The following is a 15,750-nucleotide window of genomic DNA, read 5'->3' as shown; positions in this document are numbered from 1 at the left end:
TGAATAGTACCCACTAAGTACACTGCCTGCTTCTACATCTGAATTAGGAGCTCGAATTATGAACAGGAGGCTACAAAATGAGTCTCTAGGCAAAGGAACACACAGTGATACACACTGAAGCCGGAAGGATGGACCTCAGCAGATAAAAGCAGGGCTCCCTGCACAAGGCCTGACCACCACTCTCCATCCTTACAAATACTCAGTCTGGGGATTTTCTCCAACCTTCCCAACCAGGAACAGCTGTAACTGACCAAAATCTATCAGGTTTCCAGAACACAATGCACTATCACAGGCCCAAGCAGCAAGAATACTTTGTAACTTGTTTACTCCCCCTAGGAACTTGAAACAGTAATCACCTGCTATAAAGACTTGTTACTTGTTTTGGCCAGGCTATTCTGGACTAAAAAAGTAGCCCCTTCTATCTGAAATTAGTCCAGCTACTGCAGAACCCAAGGTCATTTCCCAATCCTAACAGTTGCTGAACGGTAACAAGCCCCCAACTCAGAACTAGAGATAAAATATATGCCTGGTGGCCAATTGGGTAGACCTAAGAGGTCACCCAATCCAAGCCTAAAACAGATTTCACGGACACTAAGGAATGAAAACTGAAGTCCCAGCTCCTAGAAATTCAGTCCTTAGCAAGACCTCCCCATTCACCTCCAACCTAAAGCCAAATTCATAAAGGTGCATGTTATTAAAATGGTCTGTGGTGGGATTTCCTAAAATGACCCAAAACAACTGCGTGTCCTCAGGGTTGGTAATGAGGCTGAAACAAGCCTGGTGATGCCAAGTGCGTGACCTGCTGAGAGGTTCAGGGGCTTATTTCAGGAGCTGGTCTCCTGAGAGGGAATAAAACAGTGGGTCAGAACAAGTTTGGAACATAGATCCTTTCCTCAGAAAACGTACTAATACACAAAACCCTGACACCACTTCAGGGGGTTCTCAACACCTGTCCGGGGACTCCTGCTGGGGACTGAAAGCTCCCAGGGTAAGCATGGTTTTTCCCCACGGAAGTGGGAAAACAACTAAGATGAAGGCACAATTATCAACTCCATTGACTGGGACAAGCAGTGCCTTCAGGTGGGAGGGACAGACACAGGAACAATGGTGCTGTGTTGGCAGAAACATGGAGCTGCAAGGAGAATGCCCAACTGCTCGGGGGAGCCAGAGGTGGCTTCTTCAAAATGGAAACTGAACTGGCATCTGAAAGAGGGCAGCTGAAAGACTGGTGGGGCGGGGCGGGGGGAGGGGGATTCCTGAACATTCTGAGGGAGAGCAGTGATCTTTGCTGAAGGGAAAGAACACTTTTGTCTCTTCAGGAGCGGGGCTCCAGCAGACCTCAGGCCCACTGGGAAAGACCCCACCAGGCACTCATCCCTTGTGATGAGTGTCACCCATGGTCCATGCTGTGGGCGACAGCTCGTGTTAGCGTCGCCCAGTTGTGACATGGCAGAAACGAGGGGGAGGTGGGGAGATCCAGATGATGGGCACCTAAATGGAGTGCAAGGCTCATCCCAAGAAGGCTGAGCAGGGAGCAGGGGCAGCAAGGGCTGAAGAAGACAGCTGGGAAAATGAAACTCTCTGGGTTAAATTTAAATGTGAAGTCTGTTGGGCTGAAGGAAAAAGCAGGGCAGCAAGAGCCAACAGTACAAGGACAGAGCTGGGGGTCAGCAGCTGCGGCGTGAGTGGACACAGGCAGGCAGAGCACACCTGCGCACCCTGCTTCCCGTGGGACAGGGACAAGCGCAGGGGAACACAGCAGGTCGGAAGGCGAGGCCCTTAGGAGACTGCAGGTGTTTAGCTGGGAGAGAGAAGGTTTCCGGGATACGCACAGTTACCTTCACAGGTGAAGGACACCTTCCACCTCTGACATGGGGGTGGATCTGCTCTGGGTGGTGGCTTCAGATCCCAGACCTCAGAGCGGTGGGCAGACGTGAAGGGAAGCAGACCACAGCTCAAGGTAAGGAACAGACTTAACATCCACAGGCTATAAAAGGGGAATCGGAGACTTCCCAGGTGGTCCAGTGGTTAAGACCCCACGTTCCCACTGCAGGGGGCGTGGGGTTTGATCCCTGGTGGGCAATTAGGATCCCACATGCCACACGGCACAGCCAGAAGAAAGAAAAAACTAAAGGAAACCTGTGAGAGATTAAGCAAGTTCTAACTAGTAAGTGCAGAGTCTCAATTTGAAGTCAGAGTTCTCACTCTGAAGCCTGAACTGTCCTCTAACCATCAAACTGATGCTTTAAAAAAAAAAACAAGGGAATGAGTTTGCTGGTTATGTGATGACCTCTACAAGAGTGGGAGCAACCAAGCAGAAACGAAATGCCCAACCGAGAGGGATTCTGTGTAAGAGGGATCCTGAGTGGTGAGCGGGGCTAGAAGACCTCTAGGGGCTACAAAAGTCTTCACTCTTATAATAATGAGGCAAATGACATTTTCAGTATTTACACATAACCAATATTAAAATTACCCTAACCTTTCTTTTGAGTTATTTCTCAAAACATCTTCCCAGCAAAGCTTTCATCTCTATTTTCATCTTCCCACACTGCCCCCAAAAACCAACTTCCTTCCCTGAGGCAACAGGCTGAACTCTAAGACAGTTCTTAGAATGTCTGCCTGACACCCCGGAGATTTCTGATTAAATCTGTCCTATTAAGAAGGATCACTGCTCAGGGTGAGGCAAGCACTACACTTCTTAGTTCAAGGGCCTGGCATTCGAGCCCTCAGTGACAAATGCTGGCGGGCTGGAGTCAGAGAAATGATCACTTCAGAGACACTAAAACCCCACAACCAAGTTTCATTTTATTAGGACAGGGTTTCAGTTTGTTTGTTTTTTTTTTAAAGACTTCAGTGGTTATTTCCTTAGGAAAGGGGTGGGTGCTCTGTTCCCTTCTTACTCCTAGGCTTAGAAGAAAATAAGCAGATGTGCTCTAAACCACTCCACATGTAGGTCATTTAACAAAGACAGGCTGTAGTGGAATTTTACTGTCTTGAGAACAGCTGCCATGAGCCGCATCAGTCATGGGCTTTGTGGCAGCTCTAGACTCTGACCAAAAATCCTCAGTGAGCCTGGGAGGGAGGGAAGGAGGGAGAGCTCACCATAGCCGTGTGTGTTTTAGGTGCTCTTACGATGACTTCTTAAGTGAGAAGGAGCTAAACCCCAAGTTTAGAGTGAGGCTTCTAAGGCAACTTACCCACCATCTAATAAGTTAAATGTTTTTCAAACACCGTATACTGAAAAGAAAATAAGATCTGCCTGCAAGTCCTGTCCAAATGACCCTAAGCAAATCACCATCCTTCTGAGCTTGTTTTTCATCTGTAAAATGAGGATGAAGCCATTGATCACTGGATTGTTTTGAGAAAAGAGATGACATAACTATGCACTTTCAACTGCCAGAGTATTACTCTCTCAACCATCATTCCTTATCATCATCTATCTCTCTGGTACCTTAATTTACCCACATTATCTCGACTCCCCTACCAGACTGACTCTGAAATCAGACAGTGAAGGTTCAGATCATGGCTCTACCACTTCCAGTCATGTGACCTTCAGACTTTGGTCTTCCAATCTGCAAAATGGGCCTATTACTAGTACCTACTCCAAGGGATTTGTAAAAATTAACCGACTGTACAACACAGTGCAGTGCTGGCATGCTACAACAGTCCAGTGAGCACTATTACTATTATTATCCACAGTAGCAACTGGAAGACCTTTTTCACATCTACCATCTTGCCCAGAACAGGTGTTCCACAAATAGCTGAATCAAGGATGTTTTATTTGCTTTCTCTACATTTAATCAGGTCATTAACTGGCAGCTCGAAGACCTAGAGAGCTGTTTCCCAACAACCTCAGAAGTTGTTGGTTACTAAATTCAAGACCCAGAAATCTCAAGGAGAGTGAAGCACAGGCCCCACTGTAATGAGCCCAGGAGTCGATACTGGTAGCTAGGAGCTAAACAAGAAGCCCTGCGTGTGCAAAAATGAGAGGTGCCCAGCGAAGCACTAGTAACACCACCAGTGAAAAGTTTTCAGTAATTCATGTAATTGGAGCTACAGGCTGATTGCCCTCCAATCCCAAGAAAGTTGCCACTTTTCACTGTTCACTGTTCCACTAAAAAGTGGAACCCACTTTTTAGAAAAGCCCCCTCAAAAACCTCTCCCTCTCTGGAAGGGCACAGAGGCAGTATGGCAACATGATCACTGCCCTGAGTGTTGGGGGTAGACAGATCTGACAAAACTCCTGCTCTGCTGTCTACTAAAGCCAAGCTTCAGAAAACTTACTAACGCCACAATTATCTGCAAAATATGGAAAATAAGAGTGCCCTTGGGGCTTCGCTGGTGGCTCAGTGGTTAAGAATCCGCCTGCCAACGCAGGGGACACAGGTTCGAGCCCTGGTCTGGGAAGATCCCACATGCCGCGGAGCAACTAAGCCCATGCGCCACAGCTACTGAGCCTGCGCTCTAGAGCCCGCGAGCCACAACTACTGAAGCCCACGTGACAAGAGCCCATGGTCCGCAACAAGAGAAGCCGCTGCAATGAGAAGCCCGCGCACCGCAACGAAGAGTAGCCCCCGCTCAACACAACTAGAGAAAGAAAGCCCGTGCAGCAACGAAGACCCAATGCAGCCATAAATTAATTAATTAATTAATTAATTAACTTCCTTTAAAAAAAAAAGAGTGCCCTCTTCTCAGGAATTCTGTGAAGATTAATAAGAAAGCACAGAAAGCACTGAGAGTGTCTGGTACTTATGAAGCTCAGTTAATTGTACACTGGATTGTTGTTAATGTGGACTTGAGGGAAAGGATGACAAAGGGAGGTGTTCACATTCTAATTTTTGTATATTGGCATAAATTAATTTTTTCTCATGTTACTTTTAAAATCAGAAAAAATAGTTAAACCTTACAACCTGTTTCAGGGAACAATTATCGCCCAGTGTGGCACAGACCACAAGTTGCTCCCTTGTGGGAGCAATATCTATTCTCCACTCCTTTCAAAGGAATAGAGCCACAAATTCTTAGCTACATACATGGCTGCCAAAATAAAAAACCACATTTCCCAGTCCCTCTTGTAGCAGGGTCTGGCCATGAAACCACATTCTGGCTGATGGGATGTTAGTAGACGTTACTGCACTTTTAAAGCCAAGTGATGGCTGGAACTTTGGCAGCCATGATGGGCCATGAAGGAAGGGCCTAGACCTCAATGATGCAGAACACTGAGCTAGAAGAGCCTGGGTCTCCGAATTCTTTTGGAAGTAGAACCACTATGCTAGCCCTAGACTGCCTGGCTCCTGAACTCGCTATGATAGATGGGAACAGTTCAATCATAATTAAGATACCATTATTCTAGGTCTCTCTTGTCTGCAGTCAAACCTAAGCCTAACTATAATACCAGCTGAATCATCTACCTCATTCACCAAAATAGTCTCCAAATGACAAGTCTTTACTAAGGCTTACCTCCATTGCAGATATTTAAAAGTCCATGTACACCATATAATTAACAAAGATTTTCAAAACCAACCTCAGAATGAAAGGGATAATCATTCCTAGAATGTGTGTTTTATGCCCTATTTGTTAAAACAATCAGTCTTATTATTTTAGCCATATAAAATCTTTTTTATTCCTTTTAAATATTTCAGGTAACATATGCTAAATACTGTTCGAGTCTAATTATCAAAAAAAAAAAAAAAAAGGGTAACAGAAAATGCAAGCAGCCTCCCAATCTCAACAATCAGAGCACACATTCCACAGGGCAGTGGATCTGCTGCCTGGGTAATGCATTGCCATGGCAACAAGCAGGTTGCTAGGAAACCAAGAGAGAGGAACCCCAGGAGAGGCAGTATCTACCTCAGGTCCCCCGCATTCAGACATTTCTCAGGAGAATTTGTGCACTTAGATTCCCTAAGAGCAGGAGCTAACACAATGCACTCAACACTGACTACTCGATGAAACAGCTGGTGTCACAAATACCTTCGATGACAAAGAGCACTTGTCTCTTCTTTAGAGGATCTTGCTTTTGGAAAACATTCTGCAGAGCAGAATAAAAATACTGCCCATTTAATCATTCTGAATGGCATACGCTTAGAGGCAGCCTGCCTTGATCTGGAGGAAGTAAGGTCCAAATAGTCCCCTTATCGCAAAAGGAATCTGTGGCAATAAAGCTTTCAAGCTTGCTAGGCTGACATCCCATCACCTCTGGCTCAGATAAGCTATTATTTCTGTTACTTAAGACAAAGGTTCTTTCTTCCCTGCTTCTCCTCTCCCACTGCCCCCTTGCTTTTTAATTTTCCTCACAGGCCAGATCATTCTAGGACAAGAAATCAATCCACATGAAGAAAGCAACAGAATCCTCAGGTACACTGCCTTGTGTGATAACACACACTGAGGGGCAAGGCTGTGTGATCTTCTTAGATTGTAAAAGAATGATTCAATTTGGCATAATTAATTTTGGGAAGAGAAATTCCTATCTAGTTCATTCAAGAGCACTCCAGGGGTTCCCTGGTGGCGCAGTGGTTAAGAATCCGCCTGCCAATGCAGGGGACACAGGTTTGATCCCTGGTCTGGGAAGATCCCACATGCCGCGGAGCAACTAAGCCCGTGCGCCACAACTACTGAGCCTGCGCTCTAGAGCCCGTGTACCACAGCTACTGAGCCCGCATGCCACAACTACGCAAGCCCGTGTGCCTAGAGCCCGTGCTCTGCAACAAGAGAAGCCACCGCAATGAGAAGCCCACACACCGCAACGAAGAGTAGCCCCCGCTCGCCACAACTAGAGAAAGCCTGCATGCAGCCACGAAGACCCAAAAATAAAATAAATATATTATTAAAAAAAGAGCACTCTAGTCCTAACACAACACTGTAAATCAACTATACTCCAATAAAAAAAATTAATTAAAAAAAGAAAAAAGGAGCACTCCAGTCCAATATAAACTCCTGTCAGCAAAGCTCTTCTTCCAAAGTGTCAACCTATCAGGTGATGATCAGACATAAACTTAAATCACCTTAGATAAGATTACTCCACAACTGGACCATGAAGAAGCCCCTGACAGAAATGCCCAAGGTCCAGCCAGGTGAATGGGTACAGGCAGAGGTCAAAGGCACATCTGTATGGTTCTACACTCAGCCCAGGGTACAGCCCAGGAATCAATTCAGCCAGCCAGCCAGCCAGCCAGAAGCCGGCCCAGGCTCTATCCCATCCCTGCTAACCGGCTGGGTGGTCTCTGCACCCTTGAAGAAGACAATACTATGCTAAAAAAAAAAAAAAAGATTTCATGCAAACCCACTAATAAGGAAATTCAGTGTTCTGGGCTCATCGCACATGATTGTTTATTAAGTAAAAAGTTTCAGATACATGCAAGTGTGTCTACTATAAATGTCACTTTTGAGTACTTAATACTTAAAAGGAATACCACCTTCACTGGAAATGCTGAAATCTAAAATTCAGACCACAGCATGGATTAGGGCAGGATATGAGAATGTCCCCAGCATTCTGATTTAGTTGCTCTCACCTGAGAGGGCTGCTGTGAGGATAAAATGTTAAGCAAAAAGCACTTAGAACAGTGCTGGGTACACAATGAACTCTCAGGAAGTGTCACCTACTATGATGTCTGTAGTTCCCGCAAATCAGCTACACTGGTGGTTCACACTCAAAGCGTGGTCCACAGAACACTGAGGGTCTCAGAGATTCTTTTAGGGGGTCCATGAGGTCAAAATTCTCATAATAGTAATATGAAGATGTTAGTTGCCTTTTTCACTCATTCACTCAAAAATGAGCAGTGGAATTTTTCTGGAAGCATATGACATGTGACAGTGCAAAAGACTGAATGCAGAGGCAGCTGAAAATCCAGCCAGGTGTTAAAAAGATTGCAAAAATGTAAAATAAGCTGTTCTTCTCACTAAATAGGTTTATGTTTAGGAAAACAGCTATTTTTCATTAAAATCACAATATGTTAACATGTAATGGATTTATTTTTTTTTAAGGATTATTTTTAAAATTTTGTCAGCTTAATTTATAAGATGGTAGATATCATAGATATAACCCAGATTAACAAAAGCTCTTTGGGGTCTCTCAATGACTCAGGAGTATACAGGGATCCTGAGACCAAAAAGTTTGAGAACCACTGGGTTAAACATTTAAAAACAACTAAGTTCTGGAACTAAAAAGAGGGGAAACAACCTCCTCAAATTATAGCTGGTTCCCTTTTCAGATTTACCTCAAATCAGGCCCACCAGGGGTATCTTAGTTATGTTAGGGTCCTGTGTCCCTAACCCCTACATAAAATCCTCTCCAAAAGGCTCGGGCGGGGCGGTGGGGGCGGGGATTGGCTCTAACCTGGACATGAACTACTATTAAAAGCCAACACTTCACTTGAGTCCAAAGTCACTCTTGATTTGCAAACTCCTAAACACAATTTCTTAAAATTAGTTTCAGTTAATAAAAGAAAATGCTTTGTTTAATCGTGATAAAGATTTGGCACTACCAGCATTTAAGTTTCATGCACACCGAGCCACCAGCAGTTACTGAGCTTAAGTCCTCTTGCTACAGCTCACACCACGGTTCAGCAGGACTGAGCACCTATTACAGGCCAAACACTGCTGTACATGCTGCAGATCCAGTCAGTGACCACGACAACAAATAAAAACACATCATATGATGCCAGGCAGTGCCAAGTGCTAAGAAGAAAAATGAAGCCAAGGAAGAGCAAGACTAGGGCAGAATGGCACGGACATTTCAGGCAGAGCAGGGCGCAACTCTGGTAAGGCAACACCTAGGCACAGAGTAAACTACATGATTACCTGGAAAGGAAGATGACCCAGATAGGTAGAACACAAAATGCAAAGGTTCTGGGCAACAGTAAGTAAGCAGCCCTGACCTGATGGGAGAGGAAGAACTCTGAACAGCAGCCGAGGGCCAGGTGACATGACCTTGCAGAATAAACTTTAGGTTTTACTCCTAGTGAGACAGGAAAAGCCACATGACCCTCTGGCATCAGCGCCTGCACATGGAGACAGCATTCCAGCACAGCTGTTAAAGGAGTTCTGTTTTGTTTTTTTTACTGTAATAAGTGACATCACTAAGACTGGCCAAAAAACTTTCTATAACATCTCCTTCAATCTTATTTACGTAGTTTCCTGTCATATAAAGAATTTCTTTTCAAAAGCAGTATCTATCCAAATGTGGCCAGAATTTAATTTTACAATTTGGAAGTGTCATCAGAATCCATCTCACTTTTTCTGTGCCACAGATGTCCATCAATAGGTTTAACTAAATTGACACATCCATACAATAAAATACTCTGCAGCTATTTTTTTTAACAGCTGGGAGGTAGAAGGTGATTAAGAAGATAGGACAACTTAAGTGCAATGTGGTACTGTGGATCCACTCCTGGAACAGAAACAAGAGATTAGTGGGAAAATTGGTAAAATCCAAATAAAGTATGCAGTCTAGTTAACAGTAAGGTTAATTTCTTACTTTTGAAAAATGTACAGCGGTTATGTAAGATGTTAACAGTAAGGGAAGTTTGGGTGCAGGGTATATAGAAACTCACTGTACTAGCTTTGCAACTTTTCTGTAAATCTAAGATTATTCCAAAATTTTTTATGTTTTTTTAGAAAGGTAGTAGTATAGATCTATCTGTATTAGCATGAAATAACCTCTAAAGATACAAATAAAAGGAGAAATGCAAATGAAAACCACCTCACCCTTTTATCATGGCAAAATTTCAAGTTTGACATCAAATGTTAATATCGCAACTAAAAACCGCATATTCTGTGGGAACAGAAATTCCTAAAATCATTTGAGAGAGTAATTCAGCAATTTCTAATTAAGGTGAAAACAGATATACTCCACAACTCAGCAATTCTGTTCCTAGGTATATCCTCTAAGGAAATGTCTGTTCATGTGCACAAGAGTATTTATAGAAGCAGTTTGTAACAGAACAATAAAACAACTGGAAATAATCTAAATGTTTATCAACAGAATGGAGAATAAGTATGATATAAATGGAATACTGTAGTGTAGTGAAAATGAATGAAACAGATCTAAACTTTTCAAACTGAATGAACCTCACTAGCAAAAAAAAAAAAAAAAAACCTAACCCAAGAATATCTATTATTCATGAAATGTTTAAAATATCCAAAACAGAACTTCCCTGGTGGTCTAGTGGTTAAGACTGTCGCTTCCACCACAGGGGGCAGGGGTTCAACCCCTGGCGGGGAAGTTCCGCAATGCCGTGCAGTGCGGCCAAAAAGGTAAAAAAAAAAAAAAAAAAAAAAAAAAAAAAAAAATCCAAAACAATACTACACATACCGCTGAAGATTACACATATATGTATGAAAGTATAAAGCCAGACCTGCAGGGGAATGATAAACACCAAGGCCAGGAAGGTGGTTATCTATGGAAGGAGGCGGGTTGTTCTATATCTTAACTAGAGTGTTATAGACATAGGTGTTCATTATCATTACTCTTCCACTTTTCCAGATGTCTAGAATGTTCCACAATTTTAAAAAAGAGCAAGGAGCGAAACAGTGTAATATGTATTTGTGTTAAAAAGAAAACCAGAAGGGGAAATCATACACACAGCCACCTATAGGTAGCTCCGGAAGGCTCCTAAAGGAGCCGGTACCAGGCTGCCTCTGGGAAAGGCCCAGGGGACAGTGGTGGGAGGGAAACATACTTTTTACTCTATGCACTATTACACTGATGGAACTTGTTTACCGTGTGCAGTTATTATCTAAACAGTTCACCTCCACTGAGGGATGGGGAAACCAGACTGGGGCGGGGGGTGGAGAACAGACTTACCCCAGGTACCATGGTTAGGGACAACCAGCCTAGAACCTGAGTAGTCAGGTTACCAGGAACCAGCCCTGATCTGTTGGGCTGTTCTGTTAAAGACTGATGTATAAACCAAGAGTTTGGCTGCCTAGCCAAATTCTTTCCCACCTCCCTCCTGATGGCTGACGACCTACCCTAGTTTGTTTTCTGATCTGGTAATTATGTCCAACGTAACATATTTACAAGTCAATTTAGTTTTGTTTGTTGTTAAATTTACAACATCCAATGAAATGAAAGAAGGCAGGAGACATCACAAAATCAAGGGCAGAGACTGATTTTGTCCTTGTGCTGGTGGGACAAGGACATTAACAAACATGCTATTGTTTTTTTGTGGTTTAACAACAAACCCTATAGTACTTATTTACCTAAGCCTTGTCATACAGTAAGTTATTAAAGTATCACTACATCACTACATTATTAATCTCACTGTACAGATGAGGAAGCACAGTTTAAGAAAATTGCCCAAGGTCAGTCAGTGATGTGATAAAGTTAAACTTCTATTCTACAGTATCATCTCACTCCCATCATAAAGAATAATAAACTTCACAAGAAAACATGGAATTTTGACAGGTTATTTTTCAGTGCACAGGCCATTACCCAAGGCCATAATTGAGGTTATTTTCTGGAACTTCAAGGAACAAAAGTAAAGCAATGAGTGCTTTCGCCAACAGTCAAACTGTTCATCCCAATCACTGTATTTACCATAAGTTTTAAAATGATTTAAAAAAACAAAAACAAAAAACAAAACAGGCAGGGCAGGAAAATCCAGATCCTCCTTCCAGGAGGCAGAACCAAATAACTGGTGCCGGAAGCAAGGCTTAGAGTGACCTAGAATGCCTATGCTAGAAGACTGCTTCCGGAAGCTGCAGTGCACACTTGCCCAAGTGGCATGGTCTGGGCCTTGAGAGCTTCCCATGCCTTATTAGGTGCTTTCCCCCCGCCAGCAACACCCTGTCGCCCTTCCTCATCCCTATCCCGTTAAGCCACAGCCCAGCCATTCCAGCTTCAGAGCCCAAGAAAATGGAGGAGCAAGTTCTCCTTCCCCATCTAGAAAAATCCAGACCACCTGATCTAATACGCTTCAACTATCGTAGGAGGTATTGGATACACCTTGTTAAATGCAATTAAACCACTTACCAAATCCTTGTTATTTTCAGAGTAAAGTTGATTATTGACTAAAAATTGATAAACAGGGGAATTATCCAAATTCCTGGCAGGTGAGAACTGGAGTTGTTGACATTCAGCAGGCTGTGCTATAAGTTCATGTCTTGCATCTTAATAAAAATAAGCTATCAAATGAATATATATATTTGTACATAATACATTCTAGCATCCTTAGAGAGCTACCTGCCTCAGTGGCGGGTAAACAACATTCAGCTGGTTAGCCTCTACACAAGCGGCACTAACAGGGGCAGCTAAGTTTCAGGGAATATGTACCATATCCCAGGCACCAAGCCACTTGTTTTATACTTGCCACCTCATTAACACTGGGCCTGCCTTTTTCCACTAAAGGAATCACCCAACAGTATGTCCTTACTATATGATCCCATTTACAAAAAGCTCAAAAATAGTAGTTAGGTTTTTACATTTACAGTGCTAGAAGCTAACGAAGCGGTTTCCTTTGGGGCCAGTTAGATAGGGTAGTGGATGGGGAGGCACAGGGGCTTCTGGACGCTACTCCTTTACCTTGGGGGCTGCTTACAGTGGGCTTGTTCACTCTGCAGTAATACCTCAATTTGTACACTTAAAATGTGCATGTTTTTCTGTATGTAAATTACAGCCCAATAAGTTTGTAAAGTTAAGCACCTGGTGTTGATGGAAGGATAAAGAGCAAGCAGTCAGGAGTCCTGGGTTCTGATTCTGACTTCCCCAGTAAATGGCCTACGACTTGGGGGAGTCATTTCTGGGGGGCCTCAGTGTCTTCACTCCTAAGAGGTTAGAGGAGATACTCTCCAGTTCTCTCAGTATACCATCACTGCCATTTCTTTTCCAGGTGGAGAAAAAGGAGGGGCACCTGGATGAGTAGGAAAACAACTCAAGAGCAAAAGTCTCTACCACCAGGACATCATTAAAACACAAAGCATAAAGCCTCTCCAGATTCAGGATGACACTCTCTGGTGCCACACTGGAACGGCAAGTTCTAAGCTCTCAGGAAGCAGATGATGGCTGCCGTCACTAGGCACCTTCGTTAACAAGCTCACTATCAATATTAAAAATTTTAGGAATACATTTCCAAAAAGCTACACTGGGGCCAGAGCTGTCAAGGCAAGCAGGCATTCATACATTGTGTTCAGAGCATGACCTTGGCATAATCCTAAAGCCTGGGCAGCAAGATTAGAACAAGGCCATTATTACACACTCCTATTTACCCAAGCGTTCAGGGGAAAGGGTATCTAGTCTAACTTAACAGTCTGGTTAGCCGTACTCCCATATATACCAGAGGAGGATTTTACATTTCTAAACAAACAATTAAGTCCTTTTCGTGTGGGTTGAGTGATTCAGAACTCTTAAGGGTCTCATGAGGAGTGACTCACTGCCAGTAAGAACAGTTTGATACTGAAAAACAAAAAAATCGTTTTCAATCAGTATAGAAAATTTAGAGACTAGCATTAGTTTATCATACTGACTATGGAATAAAAGCAGTATCAACCCCAGCAAGAAAAAGTTCCTTTGGTGACTATAAAACCAAAAATCTTTCTTTATAAGTTGATTGCCTTTCATAATCCACAAGTAAAGCAAGTTTAGGAGCTTGGTTTAAGTTTAGGAGCTTGGTTTAAACACCTTAAATCTATCTCACTTATAAATATCTTATTTGATTCCCATCAACTCTGTCATCCATTGCATTACTGTCTATTAAAATTTGGATTGCTGCATGAGTTAGAATGGAAGCTAGCCCTTAGATTACAGTTAACTAGAAACCGAAATTGAGGATGGGCCTGAAGATCAGGTTTATTGTCCTCAGTGGGCTATTATCTGAAAACATCCAGATTTGGGATCCTCTGTGTATTTAAATTAAAATCTGGCTCCAAGTCTGTCAACCTCACTCCTTTCCCTTTACCATGACGATTTAGATGAGGTTAAGAATATGAAGGCAAGAGTTGAGGGTGGAGGGTTGGTCTCGATGACATGGGAAGGGCACGGGACCCCCTTCTAATTCCAGGAAGGCAGTACAGCTGGTTCCCAAGCATTGCCTACATAACCTACGATGATTTTAACAACCATCAGTACTATTTCAGGACAATTGGTGGGTGTAAGAATACTCCTACGTACAACAACTTCTCAGGTACTTAGATTTTCCCAAAAATAAAGGCCACTGCCAAAACCAGCCAATGGCCGTGCAAGATGAAATGAGGGCTCCACTGCAAATTCATCAGGACAACAAAAACCCCATATTATCTTCAAGATGTAGGATCAAGAGTAAATATATATGCAAAGATAAACATTAATACAGAAGATATATTTATGTGCTTTCTGCAACTTCAATACTCTTAAAAACTGGGGCAAGTGAGGCCAAGGGCCAAAGTCTGTCCAGAAGTTGGGGCTCCAGTCCATCTCCATGACGTGAGTCCAGCACAAGCACGACACAGCTGCAGTAGGGGTCACCCTACAGGCCCACCCCGAGAGCTGGACCGGCAGCTTAAGGGAGCCCCAGTCCGCCAACTCAGGCCGTGAGGGAGACGCTACTTCCCCGGCCCCGCCCGCCTCGCATGCACGCCCGACCCCAGCCCCTAGGCAGCCAAGCTCCCAACCGCCTCCCGCCTCCAGCAGCCCCTCCGCCGCCCAGCAGGTACCCGGCTTTGCGCACGCGCCTGCGCAGAGCGCGCCCCTCACTAATCTCTATGGGGAGCGAAAGGGCGAGGCCCGGTACAGCCCGCTCCGGGACTAGCGGGCTGCGTCCTGCGGGATCCCCTTTCCCAGGCTGGGGGTCCCAGGGCTTACCCGCGCCAAGGAGGCTGGCCAGAACCAAGAGGGAGTACATGGCGCCTCCTGACTCCGCAGTCTGCAATGCAGAGCGTCAGCTGATCCTCAGCGAATATAAACCTGCCCCGCCCCGAAGCCGCCCACCGCGCAGGCGCAAGCTCTGTCCTGGCCAGGCGGCCCGAATTCTCCCCGCAGCCTGACTCAGCGCCGCACAGGGCGCCTGCGCAAAAGGAAGGCTGGGAGGAGGGAGGAATGTGGAGGCCGAAAGGATTGAAGGAGCATGGGAGGAGGATAAGGAGACGGAAGGGAATGGAGAGGTCATCAAAGAATACATAAATGAAGAAGTCAACGTTAGGGATTTTATATATATATATATATATATATATATATATATAAATATCTTTCAAGCCTCACCTTTTTTCTATGAAGTACCATTTTCTATTATTAGTACCATTTTTCAGTTGAGAATCCGTACTCAGAAAGGTTATCTACTTTTTCTAAGCTCTCACAGTCAAAACTCAAACTCACCACTTGACCCACGCTGTCTCTTAAATGACGTTCATAGTATTTTCGTGGCTGGGCCTGCGTGTAACTTCATTCTGGGTCCTGACTTTCCCTCTTAACATTTCATATCCACAATCCCTTCTCCCCATGACTCACAGACAGGTTTTTCAATATTAGATATGTAGGGTTTCAGAACAGGTCTCTGAGATGTGGTACTTTGGCATGTGGATTCTTTTGCGCTAAAGGCAATGGAGAGCCTGCGGGGCTCAAGAGAAATTACTGCCTCTCCCTTAACTACCTAGAAGAATTTAAATTGGGGATTTTTCCCAGAAAAGGTGTTATTACCAGGAACAAATTTTATCTAAGTGACCCCATCTATATGGCAGGGCAAACACCTAATTACCAAAAAATCTGCTCTTCTTATCTACCTGGGGATGACCCTCCTGTCCTTGGAAGCCCCAGGTCCCTATCCCATTTCTTAGCTCAGCATG

At 44.0% G+C, this 15,750-nt stretch overlaps 1 protein-coding gene across 1 annotated transcript in view; it reads right to left on the bottom strand.

The window, feature by feature from the left end:
• The window catches only part of PSAP (prosaposin), a 32,303-nt gene extending 17,424 nt beyond the window's left edge, over positions 1 to 14,879 (bottom strand). Inside the window, exon 1 of the mRNA XM_059900606.1 lies at positions 14,774 to 14,879. Within this exon, the coding sequence (XP_059756589.1) occupies positions 14,774 to 14,813 (40 nt within the window). The 5' untranslated portion in view covers positions 14,814 to 14,879. The remainder of the gene's footprint in view (positions 1 to 14,773) is intronic.
• Between the last annotated feature and the right edge of the window lie 871 nt (positions 14,880 to 15,750).

The sequence above is a fragment of the Balaenoptera ricei genome, chromosome 16, assembly GCF_028023285.1.
Source record: "Balaenoptera ricei isolate mBalRic1 chromosome 16, mBalRic1.hap2, whole genome shotgun sequence".
Classification (NCBI taxonomy): domain Eukaryota; kingdom Metazoa; phylum Chordata; class Mammalia; order Artiodactyla; family Balaenopteridae; genus Balaenoptera; species Balaenoptera ricei.
This window is presented reverse-complemented; position numbering and strand designations above follow the sequence as displayed.